We start from the raw sequence: 15534 nt of genomic DNA on the forward strand, positions 1-15534 counted from the left end.
ATAAATAAATAAATAAATAAAAACAAACAACCATACAGGGACCACATGGTCAGATGTTGCAGCACATGCTGTTGCAGTGCTTACTAACTCAGTAGCTGCTGGGAAGGCAAAGGGTACAGATTTTTCTTTTAAGCTTCTATACACCATTTTCTGTCTGAGTTGAGGCCAGTCTTTTCATCTGCACATACTGTTCCAATCTGGCAAACACACTGAGCTAGCTGTGATATTTTTTGGGAATGAAATTCTCCCCTCTGCTGCAGTGCTGATGCCTGTTTTACACTGATATATAGACACTTCTACAGTACTTGAGTGGAAAAGGCCACATGTTCTGAACAGTTGTACATGTATAACAATGTACTGAGTTAATTAAGCGCACAACTGAGGAATCTCGACCCATGACGCTGATGAGATGATGCTGAGGAGGCAGGGAGCTCAGGGTAATAATGATCGCTATAATTATAAAAAGACTCCTTGGTATTTCCATTAAAATTCATGACTGAAGTGTTTCCTTACGGCTATTGTGAGCTGCTGCCAGTTTAAAACATAGCATATAGATGAGGAGCTGATGTTTTCCACAATAAACAAGAGCCAAGCTCAAGCTGGACTCAAGACATAGACAAGCTGATTACAGCCTATACATAAATATCAGGCAAAACCTCTATGAGGTCAAGGCTGAAGAATCAAGATAACCTGCACTATCTTACATTTTTGTGGAAAAAAAGTGCCAATATTTGGACAGATGGAGCTTGGAAAGAATGAGATGTGAAACTCACCAAACACTAACCAGCTGACAACCACATCAGTTCAAGTTCACATAAACACACTAATTATCCTTACCTGACAGACACTATAATACAATTCAAACAAGTAAAACACAAAGTGGAGTTTACTAATACCCCTGCACCGCTGCACAACACTGTGCCCCTCCTGCTCACTGATACCCCGCCTGGTCAGGGATTCATTACCCCTCGGCCAACTTCTGGCCAAAAGGGTATTGTCATCGTTTCGTCGTCTGTCTGTCTGTCTGTCTGTCTGTCCATTCAATGACATAATCACATTATCTGAACAATGCATTGAGAAATCTGCACCAAATTTATACTGTAGATGCATCTTGGCATGGAGCAGAAGCCACTGAAAATAGGTGACCTCAACCTACTTCTTCAACATCCAATGGCCTTGTGTAGTTATAATATCTGAGTACTTTCAAATATAAATATGTATTTATTAAGTTTTACACGAAGACAATCTAATCTAAATTATAGGGTAGTAACTTTCAACAGAATCTTACACAATATTTGGCTGAGAGGTATTAAAAGTAGCACGTAATGTTTTTGAATTTTGAATTAAAGATAACTGTAAACTAGATTAAACTAAATGACTGTCCTTTTAGGGTAATCCAGTCAAGCCAAGACCAACCAACGTTATTCTGCCAAAGTCTTAACTTTCAGTATGATCCCACTTTGTCTGCTGAATTGGGTGAAGGGTCTCAAGAAATCGGCTGGACAACTTTTCAAAAATTCATTAAAAAAAAAAAAAAAAAAAAGAGAAATTGAAATTCAGCCAATAAACTTGGCACTGCACCTCTCCTAGTGAAGGACGGATGGACGGAAAGGCCAATGGAATCAATCAATCTTTATTTATATAGCACTTTTTCATACAATGGAAAATGGGAATTCCTGGTATTACTACTGTACATACCCCCACCCTATGAGTGGGTGGGGGGTATAATGAAAGTTGTTTTTTTTTTTTTTTTTTTTTCATCACTGGGCAAAAACGTCAGAATTTCCTTTTCTATATTATAATTCAAGCAGCCTGAGAGGAAATGGAATTTCTGCATCTACTCCTGCATTTGTCTTTGGGCTGTAGAAAACCATCCTTGTGATGGGACACTATAACCACTTGATATGTGACTGACAGCTGTAATCAGTATTAAGATTCTGTCAGACATCAGTGTGAAGCGACATCGGGTTCATCTAATTTATTTTTATATTTAGACTGAGGAGACAACTGCAAAGAAAAGGTGTGTATTTTCAACTCTTCTTCTCTTCCTGCAACTTTATAAAGCTAACATTAGCTAATATAAGCTACGCGACACTAACATATTGAGTATTGAAATTAGGCACCGATAAACTTCATGATAGAATCCTGAGTCTTGTTAGTGTAACATATTCAACACAACTATGGCAGAGCTGTCTGTCAAGCAAAAATGATTATTTTGTTCAGTAAACAGAAGCTCTGAATGTCCGACAGTAGCACAGCTAATAAGCCCAGACAGCAGACATACTGTAGATGACACTCATTCCATTCTCACTTTTATACCTTAATATGATTTAACAGATGAGTTGTGTAAAAATTCACCACTATAGTAGATACATGAAATTATCTACACAGAACAAAACCATTTTTTGTGTCAGGCTGTTAACATTTTTGCTGTGAAGTTGAAAATTATAACTTGTCGGTTTATAGGGATTGACTGGCTTTAGGAGCCAGCCTCTAGTGAACTGTAGTCGGCTCAACTGTTCACTTCAATTGAACATTCATATCATCACCTCACCTTGATGAATACAAAAACAGTATTACCCTTGTGATTTGTTCAATAACTGAATGGTAAGAATTCATGTAACAGACCTCTGCTTCATGCTGTCGTCCCTCTATGCTCCACTCTCCTGTTGAGCTGCGGAAAGACTCCAGCTTCTGCTTCATGATCATCAGCCATTTCTCTAGATTCAGAAAACTGTCATGGAAGCTTTCATGATCGGCGATGCTCTCCTCACTCTCATGTACCTTCATCTGTAAACCAGAACAGTTTCAAAAGCAGAACAGCACAAAAGTAATGCAACAATACTTCATATTTTCATACATAGTAAGGGGAATTCAGAATTCATTAGTTTAGGCCAATGTTTTATCCCAGCTGCGAGGTAAACATCTCTTAATATAGCTGCCATTAAATTAAGAAAAGTAGAATAGCTGATTATGTTGATGTTTTTATTATCGTTACTTGGATAACAGACCTTGAAATTGGATGTCATTTCAAAGCATGAAAATGGCAAACGGCAAGGTAAATCAAAGTCTTTCATATGAAATGTCCTTGTCACTATTCTGCTGCAGGAACATTTTATTTTTGAAAGTGGTGTTTGCTCAGGGTGCCATAACACACCAAATTCAATTTAGTTTGAGAGTAGAAGTAAGCTTTTGTTTTTCCAGCGAAAGCCAGTATGAATACATAATGTTAGTTTGATGTTTTTAGTAAAAGGTGGCATTTATCATCTGATCTATGCTAAATCTTGTTTGCATTTTTGTAATAGGCAACTGCGTCTTCTAAAATTCACTGTTCAGGAACACAGGTGCTGAGATCATCCAAAATGACATAGAAATCTACAACTTCTGCTGATTAGAAGCTGATAGCCATATACACTGCACCTGTTTGTTATAGCACTGGTACAACATGTAAAACTGTATGATCTAATTTTATATTCTCACTGCTAATCTACCCTATTTTTTAATACTAGCGGCGTTGTACCCATGGTGCCATTGTACGATTGCGCCCTCCCGTGGTGCAACAGCGGCATTGCACCCATATGCCCTCCTGTGCTGCAACATCGGGACAAACATCTGGACACGCGTCGGACACAGAACGTCCATTATAGTAGGATATCACTGTAAATACTGTAAATAAAACTCTCTCTTAACACTATCATGGCTTGTTATGTTACTTTGTAACTTGTTTCTTTGTTTTGTTTAGTTTTTTTGGTTTTTCTGCCTACTATGCTGCCTCTTGGCCAGGTCTTCTTTCTAAATGAGAACTGCTTCTCAACTGACCTATCTGGTAAAACAAAGGTTAAAAGTAAAAAATAAAAATCTGAGCTCAAAATACAAAGAGAAAATTGAATGATGAATGACTTTATTGTTTTTTTCTTTTTAATGAAACAGTGATCAACGGTTCATTATCAGTTGTTTTAACTAACTTGAACTAAAATTGTGTCTTCCTGGCTACATTTACCAGGACCTATTAACATCAACTACTTTCATGAAAGATTATTCAAGAACAAGTGGCCACATTGGATAATCACTAAAACACTAGGTCTCCAATGTGCTACATTCTGGAGCTTTTATCAGTTTCTTAGTGATGGAAAAGTCCACAAATCTAACAAAGCAGGCAGCAGATTCAATTCACTGTGGCATTCCAGCTTTTCTTAAAAATTCAGCTTCTTTATAAATGCAAATCTAATTTTTGAACTGAACTCACTGCTGAGGGAATTTGCGCTCATGCCGTATGCACCTTATCAACTCATTCGGTTGTCCAGTGCATGCTAATTTTACCAATACAATCAAGGCCCCATATGACCTCAGCGAACACAGTGGAATTTATAATCAACCTCTATTACAATTTCTATTCACTTTGCCAACACCATTTATTGTTCAATGAAATAAAGAAAAAAACAAAATGAAGATCAAAATTCCAATATCTGTGCCACTCCTTTTCTAAAAGCCTCTGCAACAAATTCAATTTTAACAGGCTGTTTCATTGATTCAGAGCCACTCTTGTGTCTTACCCTTACTGCTGTGTGAAGATGTTTCCAGTCAGCACAGAGTCTCTCAAACTGAGTCCTGTTGCTGGGACTGGAGGACACTAGAGTCTCCAAGACTGTGATGTGAGCATCACAGTCTTCTAGGTCCTTCTGGATCACCTGAGGACATGCAGGACACACAGCCTGAGACCATGCCATGTGGAGCAAAACACACCCATTCAAATCTTAGACCCATATAGAGTCCAGTATCCTCAACACTAGTGTTTTAAGATCTCAAATAGAGTACTACAGTACCGTATCCAATGCGTTCACAGTGCAATCTTTTCTAATGAATATATCAATCACTTTGACATCAATAAAAGCAAAGTCACTACTCATGATGATTGATTACCTAATTCAAATTTTAAAACCGTGTCTTCTGTTTCTCATTGTAAACTGAAATGAAGTCAAACAATGGCTGCCTCAAGGTAGAAAAACAAATTAAAACACAACAGCATATTTTGAGAAATGAATGAAATGGAAGCTGCTCTGCAGTAAATGGGCTCAAGCACGCAGAAGCACCTTTCAAATTGTTAATGGATACTTCCAAAAACTACTGTCTTTGGTCGGCGTGACAGATTCCATTTAAAAACCATATCTGTTCCTTATGTACTGCACTGTGTTTGGAGTAAATATTTAAAGTGCATATAGTTTATATTAAAAACAGGTTGATTATGCAAATCTGATTGTGTGAGGTGACTAAAAAAAGTGTATATGAATGGTTTGTATGGATGTTTTGTGTTATTGTAAAAAATATACAGAGGAAAATGTGTGTTAAATAAAGCAACGGAAGTGGATCTAGTTTGATTAATGGTTTGTAAAAAGGGAGTGGGAGTCAATAAGTTATACTTTTTCCCACTCCCTTTCGAGCGCAGAAAAATTTTATTTATTTATTTTTTTTGGACCATATTGTATGATTCTTTGTTATCTGATGATTCTATGTGCTTGGAATAAACTATTACTACTACTACTACTGCTACTGCTACTACTGTGTTCACTCAGTCATTTAACTTCGAAGGAGCAATGGTTAGCACTGTCGCCTCATAGCAAAAAGGTCCTGGGTTCACTTCCAACACCAGCCTTATTTGACCTTTCTGTGTTGAGTCTGCATGTTCTCTACGGACACTCCGGCTAAATTGGGTAATCTAAATTACCCACTGGTGTGACAGTGATTTGTTGTTTATCTCTATATGTTAGCCCTGTGATGAACTGGTGATACGTCCAGGGTGAACCCTGCTTTCACCCAATGGCAGCTGGGATAGACTCCAGCACCCTCACGACGCTCTCGAGGACAAAGTGGTTCAGAAGATGAATGAATGAGTTGCTGAAGGTTTCACACTGCACACAAATCATCTTACATACTAGCTGAATGTTTAGACTGGAACCAGGGCTTGGCTCTGGTCTGGTTTCAGATTAAACTCACTCTGAACTGGTCTGACTGGCTTTTCTTGGCCAATATATCAGGCTGGAGGGTGTCAGCTGCTACCAGTCGGTCTCGGAGACTGGCCAGCTTGGAGCGAATCAACTCATAGGCATCACCAAAGTCCTTGGTTCTTGAGATTAAGCCCTAAGAGAGCGAGAGAAAGAGAGAGATTACATCATCAGTCTTTGTTATATGTAGGTCCCATACCTGCCTGGACTGTATGTGCTCCTCTCTTTCACCTCCTCTGCAAAGAAATGAAGTTAAGTCTGCAGTTTATCTTGTAGTATAAAGTAGAGTATTTAAAACACCTCTGCCTTTATCATGTAGATCAAACTGATGTAATCCTTACAAGGCTAAAATTGTACAAGACCTAATTATCACCTTGTGTCTGGTTTTTACCTTCCTTCAGTGAATCCGACAAGGCCTTGAGGCTGTGTTATTTTTACCTGTTATTTGCAGCTGACCTCTAAACACTGCTGTCAATCGTTTATAATAATCACCATGGAAGGTTCATGGTACTTTATGTTAACTAGCATTTTCCTGTCATTGTAAGACAGTATAAGACACCTCTAGCCTTCTGTAGAAAAAGAGAATGACACATTACCCAAAATAGAAAAGTGGGAGGTCAACTTGCTAATTTGAAATTCTGTGCTGACTTCATTAGGGACCAGATTTGTTTTACATTTCTTTTTTTGTTACCGTTACCCCTCGGCCAACTTCTGGCGGAGGAGGTATCGCAATCGTTCTGTCATCTGTCCATCTGTCTGTCTGTCTAACAACGTAATCACATTATCTGAAGAATGCATTGATATATCTGCACCAAATTTATACTGTGGATGCATCTTGGCACAGAGTAGAAGCCTATTGAAAATGGTCACCTTGACCTACTTTTTCAAGGTCAAATGCCATCAAATGGAGACATGCCCACCAAATTTATACCGTACATACATCTTGGCATGGCTTGGTTTGTTGGGGTGATATGTTTGCTTGAAACAGCCTTGTGCAGTTAGAATATCAAAGTACTTTCAAATATAAATATGTATGTAGTAAGTTTTACACAAAGACAATCTAATCTAAATTACAGGGCAGTAACTTTCAACAGAAACTTACACTATATTTGGCCTGGGGTATTAAAAGTGCGCAGCACGTTATGTTTTTACATACTGTGATAGTACAGTTTTAGAAACATGGGTTTTGGTCAAATAACAAAAACAAAAGCCATCACAGCACCCAAGCCCTCCTCAAATCAAAGGGAAAAAACAGCTAAAATGGCTGTCTATCTTTTTTTTTTTTTTTTTTTCTTTTTTATTTGTTTTTCAGGACATAGTGTACAGGTGTTCAGTTGATACAGACAAGTTGTATGAATACACACGTCAACATCTTACCACATTAAGAAAAAGGAAGCGTTATACTAAAGAAAATTAATAATAGTTAAAAAAAAAAAGAAGAAAATATACAAAACAAAAAATAATCCACAAAATAATCCCCAGTCACTGCCAGTGAGCTTTTTGAATATCGGTATTAGCCTGTCATAACAATGATGCATGGAGTGTGAATTCATAAGTTGTGATGTAATGTCAAACATTCACATGGCCTGAAACATGTTTAAAAAAGCATCCACGCCTTCTGGAACTTTCCATTTGAGTGCCAAAGTGAATACCTGACTTTTTTGAGCTTCAGGCAGGACATGATATGTGTCAGCCATTCTGTATGAGTGGTCGGAATGGGATCCCTCCACCTGAGGAGGATTGAACGACGAGCCAGAAGAGAGGCAAATGCTACTGTGTGTGGTTTTTCAGCGGATAATCTGACCTCCCTCCAGTGACCCCAAAAAGAGCAATGAGAGGGTTTGGCTCCAATTTTACCGTCAACACCTGGGATGAAGTATGAAAGACCTCCATCCAAAATTTGTTCAGGCTGGGGTATGACCAATACATATGAATGAGACAAGCTTCAGAAATGTTACATTTAACACAGAGTGGACTAACTTCAGGGTAAAAAGTAACTAATTTGACTTTGGAAATATGAGCTCTGTGTACCACTTGGAATTAGGTGAGGCTGTGACGAGCACACAGAGAGGTAGAGTTAACCAATTTTAGAATAGAGGTCCAAGTGTCTTCCGATAAAGAGACCCCCAAGTCCTCCTCCCATGCAGTCTTAAGCTTGTCCATAGGTGTACTCCCTAGAGTCAGCCAGTCTATCATATTTGAATCATATTTTATCCATATATAGGAACTTGTTACTTAAATCCCACTTGTCAGTTAGTGTACATCTACAGTGTTATATACATCATGTTCTTCCTGTGTACCTCAGACCTCCACTGTGGTCTCAAATCCATCAGTGCAGCTCATTTTGGACATGTTCTTCCACCACAATGAAAGATCGCATCTGTATTATCTCAATCAATAAAAGGAGACAGACTTGCATGTTTTTGTTGCTTTGTGAAACTTAAACAAAAATAAAAACACACAACTGAATTCTTCTTGAGGATGCTGTAAATAAAAGTACCATTTTGATGCTTTCATTCACAGGCTGGACAATGTAATTTTTCTTGTTAACCACAAATATTGGCCATTTGATGTTCTTTCATAAAGGTTTGAAAAGGCCAGCCAAGTAGGGGTTCAGAGATCCAGCTGCCACAGAGAGGAAGGACATAACATTGTTTCAGTTTAGTGGAAAAACCACATTTTCACTAAGCCTCTTAAGAAGGGGATTCACAGTGTTCCGGATAGCTGATTACAGGCAGAAATCATTGCGGTGTGAGGAATAGGAAACAAAAAATGTGGAGTTCAAACACAGACTGTTTTCTTTGTTGGAAGGATCATCAGATTCTGAAAGTTACTAAATTGTCACAGAGAAGTAGGGATGCACCGATACAGCTTTTTTCCAGACTGAGTACAAGTACAAGTACTTACATTTGACTACTTGCCGATACCGAGTACCGATATGAGTACTTAATAATACCATTACAGTTCTTAGTTCCTTTTGAAAATGTGCTTTATTGTCGTTGTCATTAGTCTGACTGGAACAAAGTGCTGCTACTGACATACAATGTGCTGGATTGAGCATTTCTCAATCAATCCACCAGGGGGCGCCACTCTGAATTAACCATACTGGACAAATACCATGAAGAAAAGTAAAGTTTTTTGAGAAGAAGAAGAAAGTCAGTAATAACAAACATGGAGACGACAGAGGAGGTAATACTAATGTGGATACGTTGCGGCGTTTTCGTTGGTAAGGTTTAAAGGCAACGCTTCAGGAGGTAGGGAAAAGATAAATGAGCAATAATTTTTGTTTTCACTTCTGCTGGTAGCACGGCTCCTTACCCCCATAGTATTATAAGTAGGACGGAAACTGGCCCAGCCCTGGGTAGTTGTCATAAATATGTCAGTAGTTTTTCTCTAACTCACACAGTTGCTCTTTGAACAGATTCACTACCTCCACGGTTCCCGAAAAAATGGATGGAATGTACGCAGAGGACGGACCGAATCCGTATCCGTCTGTGTCTTTAATGTTACTTGCAGTCAGCGTTACTTTTGTCACCGTCATTTATTTGGAAAAATCTCCACACTCTTCACACTCCCCACACATTACTCCAGCGCTGTGTACCTGCTGCACTTAACTGTGAATGTCACGCTGCTGTAAGTGGTGCGGTTGTATTGGATTACTTTTACGAGTACATGTACACATGCTGAGTACCCGATACCTTATACTGGTATCGGAATCGGTGCATCCCTAGAGACAAGTCATCATAACCTCAAAAGATTATTTTGTGCCACACAACACTGATACAGCCTTAAGAATGGATGAGCATAAAGAGACTGAGGAACCTGGTGTACCATACCAAACAGTTGCAGGCTTTTTACCCTCTACAGATTATTTTTCTACAAACTGATTTAGGCTAATTCTGTTTGTTCAGAATTACCAAGATGATCAGTTCAAAACACTGATTTTGGCACTCCTCACCACAACTGAAACTGACACATATATTTTTTAATCATGCCATTATGGACAATAATTAAACATGGCGTCCATGTTTAACTAGCATCCAACAAACAGCTCAAAATTTCATTTGGGATTAGGGGGTAGTAACCTCTAACATTTCTTTTACAAAAAAAAAAAAGAATTAAAAAATAGTTTATTTCTTCATGTACCACACATTAAGCTGCAGTTGGACCATAAGGACACTAGGAGAAATAAAATATAGAGTCAGAGAAAGTAAAAGTTCTGCTACTAGTTTTAAAATTTGGACTGTCTTCGGATATCAAGTCACACTAGGAGGGATACAGTTTCATGCCATCATGGACTGTTAATGTCGGCGCTTTAAGGTTGCTAGCCTTGTTAAAGTCCACTGATGCTTGTATGAAGTGCACATGCTCCTCTTACCTGCAGTCTGCTTTTCCTCTGCAGCAGCTGAGCATGCAACAGCTCCCTGTTCCTGATGGCAGCGCTCAGCTCGCCCTGTAGGCCATCAGAATGTTCAGGGCCAAACACAGAGTCCAGCAGGTCTCCCTTGACCTGTAGAAGACTGAAACGCTCCTGCAGCTGGACACTGTCCCTCAACAGTCGCTGGAAATGCAAAGAGAAATGGAGAACATATTGAATATACTGTTTATTGACATCTACAAATAAAACAGTTCAAAAGGCCCAAATTTGGCTACACAAATGTTTTTCTGTAAAATGCTGGTTTATCACATGTGGACCACCTCCTGATCACGCACACGACTGTCTGAATTAGACCAGTTACTGAAAGTCATGGTCACTGTTCTCTTTGCCAAAACTAAGTCTAAGTTGGACTCAGTTGTAGGCTTCAAAATAAAGACTTTCATGCTTCAGTGAACATCACGAATGTCGATTCTTTGTCAGTGTAACAACCAAATTAATTACATTTCATGAAATTACCAATATTAAATTACAGTGGTCATTAACTTTTTTGGACATTTTATTACAAAGGTGCAGGTAAAGTATTATGATCCAATCCGCACACTTGCCAAAATTAATTTTAAGTTCAGCTCCATAAACACTTCTTAGTCACTTTCATACAGAATTTTTATGATTATAATATAGTGCTGCTCAATGTGATGCAACTCTTACACAAGCTTGAACTCCGAAATTTCTTTTAGTGTACGCTTGAAATTTAAGAGTTATGAATCTTTCTGATCTTTTTTTTTTAAAGTGAAGTGTAGTTTGCTAGTGGCAGAGGACGACAGGTATGTCATTTTTCTGAGTTTACAGTCAACAGCCAACCGATACTTGGATAGTTTTGTGTATTGGTTGCTTTATCTGGCAGTAAACAGATCATTCTAGAAGAAAGTGAGAGCTTGCTGAAAGGCTGCCATTGTGACCCTGATGTAACACAAGTCAATAATACTGAAAACCAATTAGAGCAGTGGATCAGCCTGACAATGCAGTTACCTTTGCCATAAAGAATGGCATTTTTTAAATTCCTTCACACTGGAAGGAGCATCAAACAGCTCATCAAGAGTAACTTCCTCAGTCTATAAATTCTTTACAGGAGTGAAATTCATTCAGAAGTGTAGCAGCCCTGTCTTTCTCCATTCTGTGTAATCTAGAAAGTGTGATCACATCTCACACAGACATTATGTGCCAGAGAAGTTTCTAACGGTTATTGAAGGGCAAAGCTTGAGTGAGCCTTTTTCAACATGAATTAAATTTGCAGGAGCCAAAATCAGGAGAAAGAAGTGCTTTTAACAGCATCCAGCCTCTGCTACTGGGTGAGAGGCTGCAGGCGGTGGGTGTCAGCAACTCAGTGATCTCGTGGATTACTGACTACCAGACAGGCAGGCCACAGTTTGTCCGTCTGGGCAGTGTCCTGTCTCATGTGGTGGTCAGGGGTACAGGAGCTCCACAGGGGACTTTCCTCTCCCCTTTCCTCTTCACCTTATACACCATAGACTTCCAACACAACTCTGAGTCATGTCATCTGCAGATGTTTTCTGATGACTCAGCTATTGTGGGGTGGATAAGAGAGGGAGAGGAGGGGGAGTACAGGACACTGGTAGACAGCTTTGAGGAGTGGATTGAACAGAACAGAACCACCTGAGGCTGAATGTCAACAATACCAGAGAGATGGTGGTTGAATTCAGGAGGAAGAGGACACCTTCACAGCCACTGTGGATCAGTGGGGAGACTGTGGAGGAGGTGGAGGAGTATAAATACCTGGGGATGGTGATCAACAACAGACTGGACTGGAAATCCGACACAGAGGTTGAGTACAAGAAGAGGATGAGCTGTGTCTACTTTCTGAGGAAGCTTAGATCCTTCAACGTATGCAACAAGATGTTGGCGATATTCTACCAGTCTGTTTTGGCCATCGCCATCTTCTTTGCAGCTGTTTGTTGGGGTAGTAGCATCAGAGCCAGGGACACTAACAGACTTGATAGAATCATCAAGAAGGCTGGCTCTGTCATCAATCTGAGGCTGGACAATTTTGAGACCGTGGTGGAGAGAAGGACGCTAAAAAAAACTGATCTCCATAATGGACAATGATGAGCACCCTCTCCACCACACACTGGACAGACAGCTAATTTGCATCTGTACTTCTTCTAGCAGTCAAGAAAGAACTTAAAAAGGGAAACAGCACAGAAGAATTAAAAAGAAAAACAACATACTTAAAAGAAGAAGTCAAATACACTCAAGGTGTAGAATATAATTAAAGGGAAGAGTCAATGCTGGCAGACTTTGTTTCTTAATATCCATTTTTTTGTCATAGTGTTTGGTGTTTAATCATGAAACTTTTGCTCAGTGATGTTAACACAACTACCAAGTACTGCAGCTTTAAGTAAAATCATTGAATGGTTATTAACAGAAATGTGCTACCTCGATATTCTGGACCAGCATGGCGATGTTGGAGAAATCAGTGACCTCTGCAGAAGCCTCCAGAACCTGAGACACCATGTGGCTCCATTGGGCGTAGACCAGCAGAGGGTCCTGGAGGATGTTCCTCAGCCCCGACTCTGACTCTGAACACAGACGCGTTGCTCTGCATTTCACACTGCAACACAAGCACACAGGGATTTACAGCTTTTGGAAAAGTGAACAAAAAAAAGTGTCACCTAGACTGTAGTTGTTATGTTGAGCTCCATCAGCAGTGCAGCTTTAGGGACAATAAGGTGTCAGGACAACACTTTGGTCCAATACTTGGGACTGTTATGTCAAAAACTTGTGGAGGTTCTGCAACCAAATATGGTTCATGTGTGTAGCAACCAGAATCAGAATCATCTGCTATCTATTTAACTCTTTCGGTGCCAGACAGTTAAGGGGCTAATAAGCCTTAAAAGTGCCACAGAATTTGGCCATTTTTCAGTATTCCACGTCGTTTTTATAATCGAAGTCTGAATCGTCATCAGAACTCATTTTCTAGCAGATGGGACTGTTTTGACAGATCGCTGTGTTTACGATATTACTACAAAATGGCCATCTAATTTGCATATGATTTCATTCATAAATTCATTCATAAAATTTCCCAAGCAGAAAACGAAATGCGAGCTCTTCCTTGGTCAAAAACAGCTCGGTAACATCCGACCGATTGCTACTTAGATTCAAAACGCACCGGACGCAGCCGATTAATTATTGATCGTAATTTGCAAGAAGATTTGAAAGAACGTCATCGAAATGTGAGAAAGAAATGGGGGTGGATGGTTTGTTTGTATACAAATATGGCGTGTTCTCCAAAGCCGATCTGATCGGCCCGTGGCACTTTAAAGGTTGTATTCGTAAAGCCGATTTAATCGGCCCATGGCACTGAAAGAGTTAAATCAAATACTATATATAAAGATAGATGACCTGGTGCCATTTGATCCATGCTGTTTTGTGGAAATGTGAAGCCAAAATCAAAGTAATAGCAGCTGCTAATTTGCTTGTGTGACAACAAACACAGCAGAGTAGAATTTTTCTTAAAGGGTACCTGCAGTGAATTTTCATTGCCAGCCATTTCAAAAGATCCTGCATATTACTAGTGGTATGTTATAGCTCGCTGTCAAGTATGCATGAGTACGAAGTCACTGCTGCGTCAGTCAGACATGGTCAGCGACATGTTGCCACCTTCACGGGCCGTTCAAACACTGGTAGTGACTCAGTAACGCTGATTTATCCGATGACCTGGGCTGTGATGGACTGGTCACTGATCCCATGCAGCAGTCTAAGATTATTGGCCAGTGCTGGGTAGCGTCCCTAGGCCAATGGCTAAATGCTAATCTTACAGCTGCACTAACAACAAATGCGAACATGCTTTCTACACTATCTCACTCACTGACTGCTACTTGTTTACTTGCAGTCCATCACCCAGAATCCACAAGGGTACCTTACTTCTGGCTGGCAATGGCTGCTCCCCATAGGTTCTGCCCCCGACCAATTATGGTGATTTTTTACTGAATTTGTGCCTCTCTTGCTTATAAGTAATACACAAAGTACAATTCATGTCATAAGCATGACCAGTACAAGTCCACTTTAAAAACATCAGTCACATATTTAGTCTCCCATTACTCTCTGTAAACTCCTATGAGTCGTTGTGTATGCCAAAAAATTTAGCCTGTGATCTTCATGTAGATTTTTTTTTAACAACCAGTAAGCAGAGTGCAGAGTCCAGATACAGATACACATGACCTTAAATGATCCTCAGGGGGATGTGGAATTCTTTTTTTCTGTCAGATCACTTGAATTACAACATGCTGAAAGGTATTTAGAGAATTTGTGTTTAATGAATGTTTTAACTGTTGATTAAACCATTAATTGCAGCAGCTCAAAACTATGAATTGCTGGTGAAAAGCTCTCTTAAGTCGCAACTATGAGCTGTGGGAAATTACAAGCAGCTTTGTTTTCCTACTATTTTACACAGGCAACAATTAAAAATATAAAATTAATATCCACCCATCTCTCCATCCATTTTCTGAACTGCTTAGTCCTTGTTGTAGCCAGGAAGCCAGAGCCTATCACTGCTACAAACAGGCAAAGGTGGGATACACCCTGGACATGTCACCACATACACATGAACAACCATTCACTCTAACATTCACACCTATGGGTGATTTAACTTGACCAGTTAACCTATTCAGGGTGGATATCTTTAGTCGGTGGGAGAGTCAGTCAAATGTTGCTGTTTACACCATTAACCTGGTTAAAAGCACAGGGGGGAAAAGGGGACAGAAAATTACGTCATATTCACATGCACTATAACACTTCCATTGCAATAAAACCAAAAATACGAAAGAACCAGATTAAATAGTGTAACACACCCACTTTAGTCTGAGGGCTGGATTATGTGATTCCATCTGGCAAAACTTTGCCCCGGTTATATACGACCATCTAATTCTAAAAGCAACCCCTTAACCTGGATATGAGCTGTTAGAATCCTGCCTGCTTGTAGATTCAGACTTTGACCTGTAGGGACCAAGTTCTTCAGACTTAAATTGGATCGTTCCTCTATTAGTGCATGTGGAGACTGATTTAAAAATATAGGAACAAATGTGAAGGTTTAAAGTAGACTGATGACAAACCGAACACTATTTAGTGTCTAAAAATGTA

At 39.5% G+C, this 15534-nt stretch overlaps 1 protein-coding gene across 2 annotated transcripts in view; it reads right to left on the bottom strand.

Moving 5' to 3' along the window:
* Positions 1-15534, bottom strand: part of syne3 (spectrin repeat containing, nuclear envelope family member 3) — a 57501-nt gene that overhangs the window by 23380 nt on the left and 18587 nt on the right. For both annotated transcript variants that reach the window (XM_030127296.1, XM_030127297.1), the window contains 5 exons: positions 12832-13006; positions 10378-10560; positions 5992-6135; positions 4554-4688; positions 2629-2790 (listed from right to left, as the gene is read on the bottom strand). In XM_030127296.1, the coding sequence (XP_029983156.1) occupies positions 2629-2790; positions 4554-4688; positions 5992-6135; positions 10378-10560; positions 12832-13006 (799 nt within the window). The remainder of the gene's footprint in view (positions 1-2628; positions 2791-4553; positions 4689-5991; positions 6136-10377; positions 10561-12831; positions 13007-15534) is intronic.

Source organism: Sphaeramia orbicularis, chromosome 22, assembly GCF_902148855.1.
Source record: "Sphaeramia orbicularis chromosome 22, fSphaOr1.1, whole genome shotgun sequence".
NCBI lineage: Eukaryota > Metazoa > Chordata > Actinopteri > Kurtiformes > Apogonidae > Sphaeramia > Sphaeramia orbicularis.